At 38.9% G+C, this 18,952-nt stretch overlaps 1 protein-coding gene across 3 annotated transcripts in view; it reads left to right on the top strand.

Annotated features, from left to right (window-relative positions):
- NGLY1 (N-glycanase 1) overlaps window positions 1-18,952 on the top strand; it is a 63,144-nt gene continuing 44,192 nt past the window's right edge. The window contains exons 1-3 of one of the 3 annotated variants that reach the window (XM_049628898.1): window positions 3-217; window positions 10,943-11,057; window positions 15,820-16,065. In XM_049628898.1, coding sequence (XP_049484855.1) covers window positions 87-217; window positions 10,943-11,057; window positions 15,820-16,065 — 492 coding nt within the window. In that variant the 5' untranslated portion in view covers window positions 3-86. Of the gene's footprint in view, window positions 218-10,942; window positions 11,058-15,819; window positions 16,066-18,952 lie in introns of all 3 variants that reach the window. The other 2 variants (XM_049628896.1, XM_049628897.1) reach the window with 2 other exon arrangements.

The raw sequence follows: 18,952 nt of genomic DNA, 5'->3' as shown, positions 1-18,952 counted from the left end.
AGCCGCAGAGGAGGCCGCGCGCTGTGGCGCCTGCTCAGTGCGGGACGCGGCGCGCGAGGGGCGGCGACGGCCGCGGGCGCTCAAGCATGGCGGCAGCCGCGTTGGGCAGCTCTTCGGGCTCTGCGTCCCCGGCTGTGGCCGAGCTGTGCCAGAACACGCCAGAGACCTTTCTGGAGGCCTCCAAGCTGTTGCTCACCTACGCAGACAACATCCTCAGGTGCGGGGCTGCGTGGTGGGACGGGGTGCCTGGGCGGGCGGTGAGGGGCACCTGCTTGGCGCAGGTTTGGGGGCGCCCCGCCAGGGCCCCGAAGGGCGGCGAGGCCAGGAAGGAGCGGGGCCTGAGCCTGGTTCCCACTCCGTGTCAGAGCCCGCTGGCCAAGGGCCTGGAGACTTGGCCAGGCCCCTCCGTCCAGAGAAGAGTAAGTTTCTTTTGCACTTGTGACTTGGCACCTGATGGCGGGGTGCTCCAGGGTGAACTGGAGGTGGTGGGGAAAGCGCAGGGCGGAGGGAGGTGAGAAGGCGTGCCGGAAACACTTGCCTCCGATCGAGTTGTTTAACTGCCTTGGTGTCAGCGCAGATGACAGCGTCTCATTCCCGCTGCGTGGGTCTTACCGTAGTGCCTTAAATTGCCACAGGCTTATGAGAAGTTAGTCTCCGACAAAATCCCCCTCCCCCCAACATTTTGTGAATATTTTAGTATTAAAGCATAATGCTAACTGAAGTGGTGGGGTTTTTACATTTCTTTATGGTCTTTTCCTGTCCAGTTTTGTCGACTGACATATTAACCGTGTTACTTTAAAGTTACAGTTTTTATATTAATACCTGTAGTGTAGTTTTCAACATGACCTTTCAAATAAGAATGAGTGAAGATTACCGTGGCTGAGAGTAATTTGTTTCATTCTCCTGTGAGCAAAAGTACACTTGTAGATAGATCCTAAAGGGACCTTTACAGATTTGGGGAATTGGGAGGCAAGTTTGAGTCCTCATTTTGAATCCTTTTCATTATCAGTTCTTAGATCAATTCGTGTAGTGTCTTGAGAATGTGATGTGTGGGGGAGGGAAATAGAAGCGAGGTTAAAGGAGTTCTAGGTGGCAGATACTTGAGTGGTGATACCTCATTTCTCAGGTCACCACGATTACTGTCTAGGCTCTCTCTCCCACCCCACCCCCTGGTGCACATGTTCTGCTGAGTGGCGGGTATATTGGTGTGAAGGCTGAAAGGAAATGCTTCTTAGTTTCATGGTTATAGATTTGATAAGACCCAATTTTAGAGACCTTAGTTACAAGTGTAGTGTTTCAACCCGTGGCAGTTCATTGTTCATGGCAATATATTGTGTATATAGGTAACATTAAGGATTTTAAAAGTAAATTGAAGGAAAAATGAGCCTTTATTATTTGCCAAATGCTATAAGGGATACAGCATGGGCAATGTACACAGCTACACAATTGTGACCTATGTGGGGGACTGCCTTTCTCCTCTGTGACACCTTCTGCAGCTCACCTCTACCCTGTGAGGTCTAACAGCTCTTCAAAGCACAAAGATGCCAGTGGACTGTGCATGAATGAACTCATAAACCGAGTCCTCCGGATTTTAGCAGCTGGGACCTCCAACCTGGAAAGCCATCAAACTATTTAAACCCCATTATTCAGAAAAGGGAAGTGGCCTTGTAATAGGATTCACTTCTGCTTTTAATCTAGTGAAACCCAGAATGCTAAGATCAAGATGTTTTGAGGAAGGAAAACCTCTGCATGCAAATAATAACTTGGTATAATCACCATTGTGAATATTTATCAAACTCGTAGAGGCAGCTTGGCATGCTGCCAGTTCATATTACAGTTTTTACTATGGTTTATGTTTCTGATCTTGAAAAGCTTTATCTAAAAAGAGAATTAGAGGGGCGCCTGGGTGGCCCAGTTGGTTGAGCGTCTGACTTCAGCTCAGGTCGTGATCTCACGGTTTGTGAGTCCGAGCCCCGCGTCGGGCTTTGTGCTGACAGCTCAGAACCTGGAGTCTGCTCAGATTCTGTGTCTCATTCTCTCTCTGCCCCTCCCCTACTTGTGCCCTGTCTGTCTCTGACTCTCAAAAGTAAATAAATCTAAAAAAAAAAATTTTTTTTAAGGGAATTAGAGGTTTGGAACTGATAATTGGAGATGGCATGAAAAACTACCCTTGTTAGTTTAAGTACAGGCATACCTTGTTTTATTGCGCTTCATTTTATTGTGCTTTGCAAATATTGTGTTTTTTACAAATTCAATTCAATTTTACAAATTTTTACAAAGTTCAAATTTTATGGTGTTGAACAAACCTGTCGGTGCCATTTTTCGAACAGCATTTGCTCACTTTGTACCTCTGTGTCACATTTTGGTAATTGTAGTATTTCAGACTTTTTCATTATTTGTTATGGTGATCTGTGATCAATGAGTTCTTTAATTTTTTTTAATTTATTTATTTTGAGACAGAGATCAAGCAAGGGAGGGGCAGAGAGAGAGAGAGAGAGAATGAGAATCCCTAGCAGGCTCCCCATTATCAGAGCGGAGCCCAACACGGGGCTCATCCTCATGAACTGTGAGATCATGAGACCTGGGCCGAAACAGAGAGTTGGATGCTTAAGGAACAGAGTCACCCAGGAGCCCCTGAGCTCTTCTATATAATTGAAATATAGTTGACACAATGTCACGGTAATTTCAGTATTACAACATAGTGATTCCCCGAGTCTGTACATTATGCTATGCTCACAAGTGTAGCTACCATCTATCGTCATACAAAACTATTGTAAAGCTATATTAATATAGCCATGAACTATAGTTCCTGTTATGTTCCTTTTATCCTTGTGACTTTTCTTTTTTTTTTTTTTTTTTTTTTGGTGAGCTCTATGCTCAGTGTGGGGCTTGAACTCACGAGCCCGAGATCAAGATTCACGTGCTCTATTGACTGAGCCAGCCAGTTGTCCCCTGCTGCCATGACTTTTTTTTTTTTTTTTTTAATTTATTTTTGGGACAGAGAGAGACAGAGCATGAACGGGGGAGGGGCAGAGAGAGAGGGAGACACAGAATCGGAAACAGGCTCCAGGCTCTGAGCCATCAGCCCAGAGCCCGACGCGGGGCTCGAACTCACGGACCGCGAGATCGTGACCTGGCTGAAGTCGGACGCTTAACCGACTGCGCCACCCAGGCGCCCCTGCCATGACTTATTTATTCCATAACCGGATGCCTCTATCTCCCACTCCCCTTCACCTATTTTGCCCATCCCCCTCTCTGTGTTTGTTTCTGTTTTTTGTTTATTTGTTTTGCTTTTTTTAGATCCAAGTTGTCACAGATGGCAAGATCTCATTCTTTTTTATGTCTGAGTAATATTCCCATTGTGTGTGTGTGTGTGTGTGTGTGTGTGTGTGTATACACACCATATCTTCTTTATCTTGTGATCAGTTATCTTTGTTTTTTTTTTTTTTAATTTTTTTTTAACATTTATTTATTTTTGAGACAGAGAGAGACAGAGCATGAACGGGGGAGGGTCAGAGAGAGGGAGACACAGAATCCGAAACAGGCTTCAGGCTCTGAGCCGTCAGCACAGAGCCCGACGCGGGGCTCAAACTCACGGACCGTGAGATCATGACCTGAGCCGAAGTCGGACGCTTAACCGACTGAGCCGCCCAGGCGCCCCTGTGATCAGTTATCTTTGATGTTACTATTGTAATTTTTGGGGGTGCACCAACTGCACCTACATAAGATGGGAAACTTAATCTATAAATGTGTGTGTTCTGACTGCTCCACCCATTGAGCCTTCTGTCCCCTCTCCTTTCCTAGGTTTCCCTGTTTCCTGAGACACAATAATAATTGAAATTAGGCCAGTTAATAACCCTGTAATGGCCTAAGTGTTCAAGTGAAAGGCAGGGGTACACATCTCTCACTTTAAATCAAAAGCTACAAGTGATTCAGCTTAGTGAAGAGGCTGTGTCAAATTCCAAGATAAGCCAAAAGCTAGGCCTATTGTACCAAAAAGCCAAGTTGCAAATGTAAAGGAAGTGTTCTTGAAGGAGATTAAAAGTGCCATTCGAGTGAACACACAAATGATGAGAAAGAAAAACAGCCTTTTTGCTGCTAATAGAGAAACTTTTAGTGGTCTAGAAAGAAGATCAAGCCAACCACAACATTCCCTTAAAAACCAAAGCCTAATCCAGAGCAAGGTCTTAAATCTTCAGTTCTGTGAAGACTGAGAGAGGTGATGAAGTTGAAGAAGAAAAGTTTTAAGCTAGCAGAGGTTGGTTCATGAGGTTAAAGGAAAGAAGCTGTTTCCATAACACAAAAGTGCAAGGTGAAGCAGCAAATGATGATGAGAAGTTGCAGAAAGTTACCCAGAACTAGCTAATATAATTCATGAAGATGGCTACACTAAACAACAGATTTTTCAATATAGACAAAGCAGCTTTCTATTGGAAGAAGATGCCATCTAGGACTTCATAGCCAGGGAGGAGAAGTCAATTTCTGGCTTCAAAGGACAAGTTGACTCTCTCTTGTTAGGGGCTAACGCAGCTGGTGATTTTAAATTGAAGCCAATGCTTATTAACCATTCTGAAAATTCTAAATGGAAAAACAAAGCCTGGATGAGAGCATGTGTCTTTACTATGTGATTTATTGAATATTTTAAGGCCACTGTTGAGACGTCAGAAAAAAAGATTCCTTTCAAAATATTATTGCTCATTGACAATGCACCTGGTCACCCAAGAGCTCTGATAGAAATGTACAATGACATATAATGTTTTTGTGCCTGCTAACACATCTCTTCTGCAGCCCCATGGATCAAGGAGTCATTTTGACTTTCAAATCTTTTTATTTTAACAGCTACATCTTGTAAAGCCATAGCTGCCGTAGATAATGATTTCTCTGATGGATCTGGGCAAAATTGAAAACCTGAAAAGGATTCACCATTCAAGATGCCATTAACATTTGTGATTTCATTGTAGGCAGTCAAAAGGTCAACATTAATAGGAGTTTGGCAGAAGTTGATTTCAACCCTCATGGATAACTTTGAGGGATTCCCAACTTTAGTGGAGGAAATAGCAAAAGAACTAGAATTAGAAGTGGAGCCTGAAGATATAGCTGCAATCTCATGATAAAACTTTCACGGATGAGTGGGGTGCCTGGTGGCTCAGATGGTTAAGCATCTGACTCTTGATTTCAGTTCGGGTCATGATCTCGGGGTTCGTGAGATGGAGCCCTGCATCAGGCTCTGCACAGATAGCGCAGAACCTGCTTGGGATTCTCTCCTTCTCTCTGCCCCTCCCCGGCTCTTTCTCTCTCTTTCTCTCAAAATAAATAAATACATTTTAAAAAGGAAACTTTCATGGATGAGGAGTTGCTTTTTATGGATGAGCAAAGGAAATGGTTTCTTGAGATGGAGCCTCCTAGTGCAGATGCTGTGAAGATTGTTGCAATAACAACAAAGAGTTTAGAATATAACAAACTTTGCTGATAAAACAGTGTTGGGGTTTGAGGGGATTGACTCCAGTTTTGAAAGATGTTTCATCAAACAGCATCACATGGTACAGAGAAATTATTCATGAAAGGAAGAGTCAATTGATGTGGTAAACTTTATTGTCTTGTTTTAAGAAATTGCTGCAGCCCCACCAATACTTAGCATCCATCAACATCGAGGCAAACCCTCCACCAGCAAAAAGATTACAACTTACTGAAAGTTCATATGATAGCATTTTTTAGCAATAAAGTATTGTTTAATTAAGGTATGTACAATTTTTTAAAACATAATGCTATTACACTTTTAATGGAGTACAATATAGTATAAGCATAACTTTTATATGCAGTGGGAAATTTTAAAAATTCATTTGATTTGGTTTACTGCAATTTTCACTTTACTGCATTGGTCTAGATCCAAACCTGTAATGTCTCTGAGGTATGCTTGTAATAGTAGTAATCCCTGCTGTCATTTTCTTTGAACTAAAACTCCTTTATGCTTCAGGAAGTTAAAAAACATTCTTTCTTCCACTTCTAAGTCCCTGATCTCTTTCTTCTTCAGAGATTTCTAATGTAGGTTACTCTAACTACATTATGTTACAGATCTGCTAATCTCACTTATTTGAGAGTAGAGAAAACCAAAGTTTTCTGTTCCTTTTGCTGTTTGGAGAAATCCATTAGTGTTAAAGATAAGGGACTGTGTCAGGGATGTTGTCTTAATATATCTTATTCCTCCCTCAGTGTTTGATGTAGTATTTTATGAAATGAGTGCTGAAATGAGACTTTCATTAATAGCTGGGTTTTTTTGTGGTTTTTTGTTTGATTTTTTATAAACAGTAGCACTTGTCATTTCACTCAAGTGAAGATTATGGTTTTGGTTACATTTCAGATTTCTGCTTCAGGTGATGTTAACCTATTCCCCAACTAAGAGTCATAGTTAATGAAACTACAGAATAAAATATAAGCTAATTTGCACGCACAATATGCCATGGGTTTGAACCTTTTACTTTTTTTTTCAGTTCACTGACTCCTAGATAAAGATGAGCTGTACTCAATAATATCTGTTTTTCAAACTCTAAAATAGTTTGACTAGCATTCCACATGTGTGGAATTATTCCTTGGATAATTTGCTCCATTTATGCCTTAAAAAATATGTTTGATGTTCTACTAATTTCCTTTGCAAACTGCACACGGTTATTGTTTACAAATTAAACTGCCTATGATTGGGGAGGGCCAAGAATGGAAAATGGTTTCTTCTTTCCAAGAAAATAAATAAATATGTTTAGGAGAAAGGCACAAGTATGGGAAACAGCCACAGTGTAAAATCCAGAGAACAATTGCAAGACAGTGTTCAAGGAGTTACATGTTCGTGTCTGGAGATAGCAGGGGGACCTAGCGTGGAAGAGTTTTGAGAACAGAGGTTTGGTAAGATGGGACAGGTTGATGGAATGGCAGAGAACATATATTTGACATAGGAGACAAGAGAAGGTGATTATATGTTCTAGAGTCAAAGAGAAACATAACGAAGGAGTTTAATGTAGAATAATCATGTAAGAAGACACAAGGCATGGATTTCATTTGTGAGCCTATTACAGTAATTATAAACATAAATGCAGAGAGAAGAGAACTGTTGGAGGCAGGGATTGGTAGTTCTTGATGACTGAATGCAAGGAGTAGAACTGGAAATGGGAAGAGACAAAATAACCCAAATAACTTCAGATTTCTAATCTAGGTTACTACTGACAACTGGAGAAATCGAAAGAGGGTTAATTGAGGAGTGGTGAATTTGTTGGTGTATTGTATGGTGAAGAGTATGTAAGCTTTGTAATCAAACCAGTGGTTTTAAACCCCAGTCAACCATTTCCTAAGAGTGTGGCTATAGTCAATTTATGTAAAGTCTCTGGACTTAAGTTTCTTCATTTTTTTTCAGTTTCCTCATTTTTAAGAGGAAAGAAAAAATGCCTGCATTATAAGATTCTTGCAAAAGAGAAATAAGGGCACATATGTTATCTATTGTTACCATTATTCAACTTTTCACTCTGAACAAGCTAGGTTATGTGTATGTTTCCCTTATTGTCAGCTACATAGAATGGTAGACAGCCAGAGGTGGTTCCCAGCTGGTTCTAAAGGCAGTTAGATGTGTTTGAAAAATACACACATATGGGGCGCCTGTGGCTCAGTGGGTTAAGCATTCGACTTCAGCTCAGGTCATGATCTCACAGTTTGTGAGTTCGAGCCCCGCATCGGGCTTTGTGCTGACAGCTCGGAGCCTGGAGCCTGCTTCAAATTCTGTATCTACCCCCTGTCTCTCTGCTCTTCCCCACTTGTGCACATGCATGCTCTCTCTCTCAAAAACAAACATTAAAAAATTGTTTTTAAAAAGAAAAATTTACGTGTATCTCAGAATTATTTTGATTTAGAAAAGGACTATTTTGTAAAGAACTATTTTGAAAAGGACTATTTACAAAAGAAATATTTTTTAAATGGCCTACAAACCAATTTTTGTGATTAGTAATAAAAATACAAGATTATAGGATCTCTCATGTACTAAGTTTCCATTTCTGTAAACACTTTCTGGGATTATGCATTCTAAAGAGAAAGAGGGCTAGTAAATGGTCAGCTATGTTTATTCTCAGCGTTTCTGAAATTCTGAAATAGAAACATTTAAGTTGTTTTTTTTTTCCTGAGTCTGTGACCTCAGTGGGAAGCTTACTGTTTAACATGCCTTAAGATCCTAAATATATGGTAGATAATGACTTTCAAGGTGAAAAGCATGACTTTTTTCTACCATTCAATTGTAAACGTAAAGACTAATAATTAACATTCTACAGATTAAACAATTTTGTAGATACCTGGGGGTAAGACAACTAGGAAGATACTAAAATGTGTTCAAAGTGATAGTGAGTGAGGTGCAGGAAATTTTGTTGCCCTTTCAAGACCCTATTCATTCGTTCAATACTATCCAGCAAACAACTAAACAAACACCTCAAGTGAATGTGCACAATTATTGCTAATAAGCAAGATAAATATTACCAGTTGCAGAAATAGTTAAGAGTCAGCAGAGGCAGAAAAAACACATTGAAGAATTATAGCAAAAAATATTGAGAAAAGTCTGCAGAGGAATTAACAGAAGAAGAAGATGAAGCAAAAATAAAGGTGATCCTTAGGGGTAATTTAGACACTGCAAGATAAGGAGAGTAGTAATGAGTTCAAGGATGGTGGATACACTGGGGTGAGAGGCTGTAAGACTAGAGATTTAGAAAGTGTTTTTGTGGTACTTTTCCAAGGACAGGAAGTGGGATCTTACGGATTTGAGGCCTAATGGCTTTGTGGCCAAGTTCTCTAAGCCTTTGAGGGCTTCACGATGAACTTTTGGCACCATTTTATGTTCAAGACTATGGCTGGTGTGCTCAACATATTTTAAAAGAGATAGATAGAATTTGGGTAACTGGACATTACTGTTGGGTTTTTTTGTTTTTGTTTGCATTATGTTTTTAGTGAGAAAAATACATAAATGGTATGTGAGGCCCATAGATGTAAAAAGATGGGAAATAGACTGTAACAGAAAAGCCGTATCAACAGTTATTTTGAAACATGTATCAGATCAACTAATGAGTGTTTTATAAGAATTTCTTAAACAGTGGTAAAAGAGGGAGGGAAAACTAGAAAATTAAGGCCAGTGAAAGACTTTGATCATGTAAAAATCTGGAAGCTATTGGGGAAAAATACGTAAAACAAACAAAACAACCTCAAGCAGTTTTGCACCAGTAGGTTCTGTCATACTGATGGTAGTGATATGTTTATAACCCTGTGAAACGTGTTGAATATCATGAAAAGATGCTACATTTATCTGTAACTAGCCTTGGTAAATGTAGGGTTATTGTATGGTTTAATGTTTTTTGTTTTAAGTAGTAAGAAAGGGAGGCACACTTACGATCTAGTGTGGCATAAAAGCCAGGGATGCTAAGTATCTCGCTGTGTGCAGGGCAGCCCCCTACAGCAAAGACCTCCAATGTCAATAATGCCAAGGGTGAGAAGCTCTCATTTAATACACAGAGTAAAAGAGCAGAACATACATTTTTTTTCTTTGTGTTTTTTCAACCACCTGTGATGCTCAAATGACCTGTGGTGAAGAACAAGTGTTTTTGTTTTTAATTTCCAGTCTTTGGTGGACCTATACCTTTTGTAAAATAACAATAAAAATTTCATGGCACATCAAATTGTTATAAAAATTGCTGAGTATTCTCAATTTCTGCACATTCTCATGAATGAATAGCAAGGAATTTGTAGATTGGCTCCAGTCCGTGGACATTTTGAATAACACTATTTTAGAGCTTTGTCCCTGAATATTCTGTAATAAACTTATATAATTTTGGAACTTAAGGAAAAGTTTTAAAAAGATTCATGTATTTATGACAATTGGGCAATAGAGAGTTGCTCAATGGAAAACAAATGTGAAATATGTTAAAACTTCCACAATTAAAATAGGACACAAATGGTTAATGAGTTGTTAATAGTTGCCAGCATTTGTCTGCCATCCCCATTCAATAGCCCAGGCAGATGGCCTCAGCACTCCTTCCCATAGACCCCTGACACAGCCTCAGAATCCTTCTTAAAATAGTAATGGAAGCCACTACCATTGGAAGGGAGTTTGTGTCAGATATGAAATCTACTTATCATCCTAAATTATGTTCTGATGGTCTTGAGTATAATACTGTGATTATCTTAACCTTGTTTTTTTTTTCTGATTTTTTAAAAACAGCATTTCCGATTTATCAATGTTATTAAAAATCTCAAAGCTTTTCATATGCTGGTCTTATCCCATGCATGCTATTCAAAATCTTAATCACCGTAAAAAAAAAAAAATTGGCTGTGACTAAAATATATCTTGAGCTGAAGCAGAACATAGAGTAAAAACAATCACCAGTCTAGGGAAGAAAGAAAATCAAGGTGTACCTGGGTTTATATTTTTCAGAAGTAAAATTTTTCAGGAACTGTGATCAGTTTTTATGCAGCTTTTTTGTTTCTTTCATTCATTCATTTCACAAGTATTTACTAACCACCGTCTATGCATCAAGCACCATTCTTGATGATTGAGGTACATCAGAACAAAATAGGCAAAACCTTCTGCCCCATGTCTGGAGCTTATGTGGATTTTTTTTTTCTTAGCACCGTAAAAACTCATAAAAGTATGTAGCCTTAATAGCACAGAATTACAGAGTCACATGGATGTCTATTATGGAAGCATTAATATTATCAAATGAAATTAAACAGTAGGGTGGTAGTAAATGTATATTGAGGTAAGAATCTCAAAATCAGGCTGTTTTTCCAGACTGTTCTTCCTCTTTCTGTAAAGCTGGGATCTGTGCTACCTTGTAGCAATATAGCCAATATAAAATGTGAAAAGGAGTGCAAAAACACTGTGGAAAGTATAAATTGTTATATATAATCAAATTTTTTTTATTTAAATCAGAAACCCTAATGATGAAAAATATAGATCTATCCGGATTGGAAACACAGCTTTTTCTACTAGACTCTTACCTGTCAGAGGAGCCGTTGAATGTTTATTTGAAATGGGCTTTGAAGAGGTGAGTATGTTGAAGGGTTTCTTTTCCCCAATTCATGTACAAAGAATTTGTTGTAGTGTTGATGGATAATTACCTAAATAAGATAATATTTTTTTAATTAATTGATCAGTTTGGAAATCTGTGCAGCTAGTTATTTCTTCACCTATTAGACATTTGAAAGTCACAGTAAATATGCTTTAAAATCACAATATAACAACTCTCCCACAGAGAAAATTCTTACAAGTCTTAATGCTTTAGAACAGGTTGGTCAGATATACAACCTAGAGACCCCATTGTGGGTCACGTTAGACTTTTGACAAAAACCTGCTTTGTGAGCACACATGAATACGAATAGGGTCTAACCACCTGTCTCCATTAAGAAATGAGAAGAGTAGACACAGAAAAGCTGAGTTTAGTTGCCACTTTTAAGGAATTTCTTCTGTGACAGAAGAGAAGAATCTCAGTATGTTTTTTGGTTTTTAGGTCAAAGTAAACGTTTGGTGTTTTCATCCTCCGGAATCTTGTGGCATAGTTCAATTCTATGCCACAGTGAAAGTAGTTATCAATACCGTGAATTTTCTGTCTGTGTATATGCTTAGCCATTTCTAGTTCATGGAATATTGAAAGAAGTAGAACCAGCTTATGGATACTCGGTAGTCCACAGAGGCTGAATTGGCAAGGCTGTAGAAATTGTTCAGGCGATATGCTGAGTTGCCATAAGAGGTCGTTTCCTTTCTGCCTCTCTGCTCTTCTCCCCAGATTCTGTTCCAGGCTCTGAAGGGTATAATAGTGAACTACAGAAATAGATCCCATCACATGTGGAGCTTGGATTCTAATAGATTAGACAAATAGTAGACATGAAAACAAAGATGAGTGCAAAGAAGAAAATAAGGCATGGTGATACGATACAAAGCAGCTGTAGAGGCAGGTAGCTAGGTACAGATGCGTGGTCCGGGAAGGCCTCTAGGGAGAGAACATTTGAGCTGGGACCTAAGTGAAAAGAAGTATTTCAGGTACCTGAAGCCCTCAAGTCCAAGTACTTCAGACGATTCACATGTCCAAAGCACTTCCAGCAGGAGTAGCTTTGGCACAGAAAGCTGCACAGACAGGCAGAAATCCAGGGCATGGGGTTTTGAGGACTGTGGTAAAGACTTGGATTTCATTCTAAATGAAACGGGAAACCATAGGAAGGTTTTAGGCAGGGAAGGATATTTAGAAGGTTATTCTAGCTGTTGTAAAGGGAATGTCCTGGATGTTCTGGGATGAGGGCAAGGGGTGAAGCAGGAAGGACCAGTTAGAAAGCGTTTATTAACCTAAGGGAGAAACAGTAATGATTTGTATAAGTTCCATGAAGGCAGAGCCCTTTGTCTTTTTGTTCCCTGTGTTGCTAGCTCCTAGAATATTACTGGCACATTGAGGCACTCAGTAAACATGTTGAATTAAAGACTGATAGCAGTGGAGATGGGGGAAAGTGGAGGCATCCAGAATTTTTTTTGAAGCAGAATCTGCAGGACTTGCTAATGAACTACATGTGGGGTACAAGGGAAAGGAAGGAATGTAGGTTACTTTTAGGTTTGGTTTGAACATCTATGTGGATGCAGGTACCATTCAGATTGTGAAATCTGGGAGTGTAGCAGATACTGGGAGAAATCACTACCCAACTTGTGGATAATTATAACTGATAAAACTGTTAAACATAGCAAGTAGGCAATTGGATATATGAGTCTGTAACTCGAAAGGAGAGATCAGGCCGGAAGTATAAATTGTGGTATCTGCTTGTAGTTACTCACAGACATCTGAACATAAAGAATTTAAAAGTGTAGGGGGGAGAGTTGAGAACGTTGCTGATTTTGTTCATGAAAATACAGATGTTTTTAGTCAAATGACAGAAAAATTTAGTAAATGACAACTGGAAACTGTACTAATTTTTCATTTTTGAAGTGTCACAGGTTCCGTGGAGTCATATTTGTCTTTCATTCAACAAATATTTGAGTGCCGGGTGTGATGATCAACTGTCCCAGTTTGCCTGAGGCTATCCTGGGTTTAGCACTCAAAATCCCACATCCTAGAAAACCCATCTCAGGCAGACCCAAAGATTAGTCACATGAGTGCTAGTAACAAGCTGAGACTTGCAGTAGTATTTGACCCAAATAGAGCCACAGTTTCAGAAAAGAGTAACATGCTTTGATCAGACTAATTTATACACTTCAAGTTTCTGATTGGCTTTGGGCATTGCACCTCAGGGCCCGTCTGAAGTCTGTGTGTTATCAGTGTGGCTAAGTTGCAGAAGGAACCATTGGAACTGCAACTGAACTCTGCCATCAGAAAGAAACTTTGGTAGGCTTTACGGTGAAGTAGGAATCTCTCAGACCCATCCCCAAATTTTTATATTTTGTATATTAAAATCCTGGGCACTTTTGGGCCTACTTGCCTCTGAGGCTGAGCTCTTTGTGAAAATTCTGAGAAGGTTGAGAAAGACCGGGATCCGCATGGCTGTGTGACTCATCAGGCTTGCTGAGTGGGATGGTTCCCGCCAGGTGCCACAGGAGGTGGGCAGTGTTGGTTGTCTTGGTGACTGGAAGATATTACCAGCATTTAGTGGGCAGGGAGGGGGCAGGTTTGCTTAACATCTGGCAGGGAGAATTGTCTTAGCAAAAATATGTTAAGAAATAGGGATTTTGTTAAATACTAGAATTCTCATTGATTTCTTATAATGTTACTGGATCTAGTGCAAAGCCTGTGATTTTGTCCTTTCATGAAAATACAGTGCCACTGATTAAACTTTTTGGTACACTTTGGCCGTGATCATACATTCTTTTAGGACTGATCCTGCAAAGTTGGAAAGGAAAGCAGCATCTCTGTCTTATCCGGGCCCTCTCTGAGGTGTGAACTGAACATAGATCCAGAAACCTATTATGCTGTGTTTCCACCTCTGTCCGTGGTGTCTTCTACCTTTCTCAGTGCTGCTCCACTAACAGTATGAGATGGGAAACGTCCATATCTGGTTTTGAATTAAGTGTTGGTCTCTCTTCCCAGACCTCATCAGAGATGTGAGGTGGTTCCTTTCTGATGTTGGAAACTCATTGTGATCTGATTTGTGCTTATCATGTATGTAATTATCACGGCTATAAAAATATTCTCTTTTGCTCAACACTTCCAACTTTTAGTCCAGCTTGTGGTTATTGGTCTCTGTTCAGTCTAAGATGACTCAATTATAGCATAACAATTAAGATTTGTTAAGTGTGGGGGCGCCTGGGTGGCTCGTCGGTTAAGCGTCCGACTTCGGCTCAGGTCATGATCTCACAGTCTATGGGTTCGAGCCCCGCATCGGGCTCTGTGCTGACAGCTCAGAGCCTGGAGCCTGCTTCCGATTCTGTGTCTCCCTCTCTCTCTGGCCCTCCCCTGCTCATGTTCTGTCTCTCTCTGTCGCAAAAATAAAGAAAAAAACATTAAAAAAAAAAATTTAAAAATAAATAAATAAATAAATAAAAGATTTGTTAAGTGTGAATCCTTACTCCGACAATTGTTCTGTGGCATCAGGCAGGTTATTTAACTTTTCTGAGCCTTCATATTTCCATATAAAGAGTAGGGATAAACCTAGTACCTACCTTGCAGGGTGGTTGTGAGAATTACTTGAGATAATATATGCAAAATGCTTAGTACAGCACCTAGAACACATAAACACAATAAATGATAGTTTTGTTTTTACAGCTATTATGGGTAATGAATATAGAGAGCTTACCGGCCCCTTCTGGCTTTTTAAAAGGGATTCATATGGAATTAATTTTCATGTCATTAATGAGAAATGTCTTGGTCAGTTCATTCTGATAGGTCTGCCATCACCAGGGAAATAAGGTCATTCTCAGTTATGGAGCTTAACTTAAATGCTCACAATCTGTAAGTCTTATTACTGCACGTTAACAATAGTTTTCTCTCATATATATGCAGCTGGTGGAATTACTATTTTAACACTTGTTTCTCAGTGCCTTGAAACTTAATTGAATATATTTTCATTTCACTTTTTTTCTTGTTTGTAATTTGCTGACTATTTTACATTGTGAGCTTTGTTGTAATGCTTATTGTATCTTAAAGCACTCTGATTATATTGTGGGTATTCACTAAATGAATCACTACTTGAAGAATGGGATTTTTATGGTTTGATTGTTTTGTTTGGACCACCTTTGTATGTACTGTTAACAATCCATAATTTTGAATTGATCATCAGGGTGTGCTTTTTGTCTTCTTGGAAAAATTAGTGGACCCCATATACAGACTGCTAATCATATAGCTATTCTTTAAAGTCTTGGGTTTAGGAGATTCAAAGAAAGAAAGGAGATTTATAACTTCTTGGTTTTATGTGACCCCCTGATCATTTTGTATGGCTGCATCCCTAGTAATTACTGTTACTTCATAGGGAATTTCACAGGGAATAGTAGTATTATATACTATTGCAGAGAAGATAGGAATGTACATTTTTGTAATTCTTACGAGACTTTGTGACTTACTATTCCTAACAAAATATTTTTCTAAAGGCCTTTGAATCGATCAAATAAACTAAGCGTTATATATATGCTAAGAAAGAGACCAATTTTCTGAATTTCCTGGTTTACATTTATGCAGTTTTACCTTTGTTTTTTTTTAAAGTGCCACAGTGGTAGAAAAACAAAATGATTATTAATATCTGATGTATTCTATAGTATTGGTTTCATTTTATAGATCTATATATGAATGACTGTCAGTATAAAGCAAAAGTTAAAATTTTTCCCATTTTTATAAATTCCAGGGAGAAACACATCTTATCTTTCCTAAAAAAGCTTCAGTGGAGCAGCTGCAAAAAATTCGTGACCTGATTGCCATAGAAAGAAGTAGCAGATTGGATGAATCAAATAAGACTTACAAAGTAGAATTATCTCAGCAACCTGCACCCAGTACCCAGCTTCCCATTACACAGTCTTCAAATCCTAATGGGTTAACCCAGCATGCAGGGAACAGTGAAGGACAATCATCAAATCCACCACCTGCTCCAATGGTAATGTCAGAATTAAACCTTTCTTAACCAGTTCAGAGTATTGAAACAGCAAAAGCTTTGAAACATGTGATTTATTCCTGGATTTATGCCCTCATATTCTTGGCTCTTAGAATTATAATACATCAGATTTCCTTAGCTCTTTAAAAAATTGTCATTTTGTAACAAGTGGGGAAAATGACCATCTTTTTTTATACTTTTAAATCTTAACTTTCAGTGTATTGCCTTTTAGGCATTTCATCATTTATCATATAAATGTACCCGTTGCCTTGGTACTTAAATCAGTCATATAAATAGTATGCCTTTAACCTAAAACACAATAACAGACTTGCAGGACGATGGCAGTCATATGAGATTTCCTCTACTGTATTGACACTTCTGGTCTAAATTTTACCTGCTGCCATTCATTCTGGGGATTATTAATTCCAATAACCAAACCCTTATCAACCCCTCAGTTTAGTGAAAGGAACCAACTTCTTTAAGTTTAAAGTAAATAGTAATGCATTCACTCCTTAAGAGTGGTGCTACCAGATTAGTGAAGCTTAGTTAGTGGCATACACAGATATATGCTTCTGTAGAACTGATATCAGACTTGTGATCTCTTACAGGCATCCCTGGTACACTTAACTGATCTCATGTAATAGGAAACTATCTTGTTTACAAAAATCCCTTTTGATACAAGTCCTTAAGGTTTCCTCTGAATTTTCACTGTCAGAAAAATTTCGTGATTTTTTTTCTCTAGTAATTTTATCAGTAGCCAGCTTCAACTCGTATCCTCTTGTGTTAATTTTGGTAAAACATCTTGTTACCGTCCTCCATAAAGCATAACTTCTATATAGAGTCAGTTATTAAATCTACCCTTAATCTTCAGTTGATTAATTCCCTAGTAGTCAAATGATTACTGGGCATTTCTTTGTTTATGCTGAGAAGACCCTAAACTTGTCTTTAAAAAATAAAGAATAAAGGTGGTAAGGGCTGTCAGGGGAATAGACAGAGTCACTGTCCTTTCATGTAATTCTTGTTGAGTGGTTTCCATACTTTTTTCTTTGTGGAGGATTAACTCCTCTGAAACATATTAGTGCTTCAATTTACTTAAATTGACCTTGAAGTCTTTAAAATGTTTTCTCTTCTCATTAACTTCACAGCTAATTTTTATTTATTTTTAATGTTTATTTGTTTTGAGAGAGAGAGCTCGGAGAGATGTGTGCGAGAGATGTGTGCATGCCAGCGGGAGAGGGGTAGAGAGAAGGTGGAAAGAGAGAGGGTGTAAGTGGGGGAGGGGCAGAGAGAGGAGGAGAGAGAATCCCAAGCAGGTTCTGCGCTGACAGCGGGGTGCTCCATCTCACGAACCGTGAGATCATGACCTAAGCCGAAATCGAGAGTCGGATGCTTAACTGACTGAGCCACCCAGGCGTCCTTACAGCTAATGTTTATTTATAATAATAATAAATACAACTAGTGTTTGTGAATGCTTTCAAGAAACTGGTACTGGATACATTAGGTCAACTAGTAATAATACTAAGTGGCAGTGGCCATTCCGTGAGATAGCATACGTGAAAACTTTTTTTAACTATAAAGGTTTGCTCTTGGTAATAATAATTCTTTCTGTAAAGTATCTGAGCTACTTCATTAAGTGACAGAATTATCACAGAGTAACAGAAAAATGTGACTGCTTAACTCTAATGTGACAGAATCGTAACCCTAATCAGTCCATTCTTTCGAACAGTGGTTTCCACTCTTTCTTGATTGCACATCTTAACAGTAACGTAGGTGTTGAGTACCTGACCTGGCATCTATTTCCTTATAAATTATATACTTCTAATCTGTTATGTACCTTATAAGAGAATTGTGTAAAGAAGGTGAAATAAAAAGTAAATCTAAGATGCACCCAGTAGATTCTTTTGTGCTCCTCTCATGAGCATGTGTGCTCCATCTTAGGTTGCCTGACGTCTTCAGTTTGGCAGTTAAGGCTGATACAGAAGCGCCTTTCACTCCTTCATTTTTTAGCACCATTTCTTATGTTTTCTAATCATAGTGTTAAAATATATGTTTTAAGATTCCCTACTTCATCTTTTGTTGGATCTCATTGTTACGGGTTAAAATGTACAGTAGTAACCAGTTTTACAGAAAAGCATATAATATACGAAAACATTTTATTTTACAAAATAGCTATTTCCTAGACTAAGTACTGTTTTGGCTCAGGAAACCCATTCGCATTTTCCAACTCGTCTGTAACCTCTTTCCTTTTTTTGATTCTTAACCTTGCAATTGAGATACACTTTGAGGTCTTTAAAACTCTGTAATCACCAGAAAGCCACTGGATGCTGTACTAAAAACAAAATGCCATTTTATTGACAAAACAAATACAGAATTTAGAAGAAAATAAACTTTCTTAAAGACCTATCCCTTTAGTAGGCAGCCTGTTACCGACTCTTATTTCTCTGGTCCTTGGAACACAGTAACTTTTTTTGAGTTCCTTAAGGGAATTGGGAGAAATTAGAATGAATCTTGTTTTTTATTGCCAAGTCTTGGTTTTCCGCAGATCACTGGAATATGTAGTTTAAAAAAGTGGGGCACCAGAGTGGCTAAGTAGGTTAGGTGTCCAGCTTCAGCTCAGGTCATGATCTCATGGTTTGTGGGTTCAATCCCCACATCAGGCTCTATGCTGATAGCTCAGAGCCTGGAGACTACTCTGGATTCTGTGCCTCCCTCTCTCTGCCATCCCCTGCTTACACACTCATGCTCTCTCTCTCTCTCTCTCTCTCTCAACAATAAATAAACATTAAAAAAATGTTTTAAGTATTTTGTTATTTAAGCATCCATCACCACTACTTGTTATACTACAGAATTTGATAATTATGTTCTCCTGCCTTGCCCATTTTGAATGGGG

Source organism: Panthera uncia, chromosome C2 (genome assembly GCF_023721935.1).
Source record: "Panthera uncia isolate 11264 chromosome C2, Puncia_PCG_1.0, whole genome shotgun sequence".
Lineage (NCBI taxonomy): Eukaryota > Metazoa > Chordata > Mammalia > Carnivora > Felidae > Panthera > Panthera uncia.
This window is presented reverse-complemented; position numbering and strand designations above follow the sequence as displayed.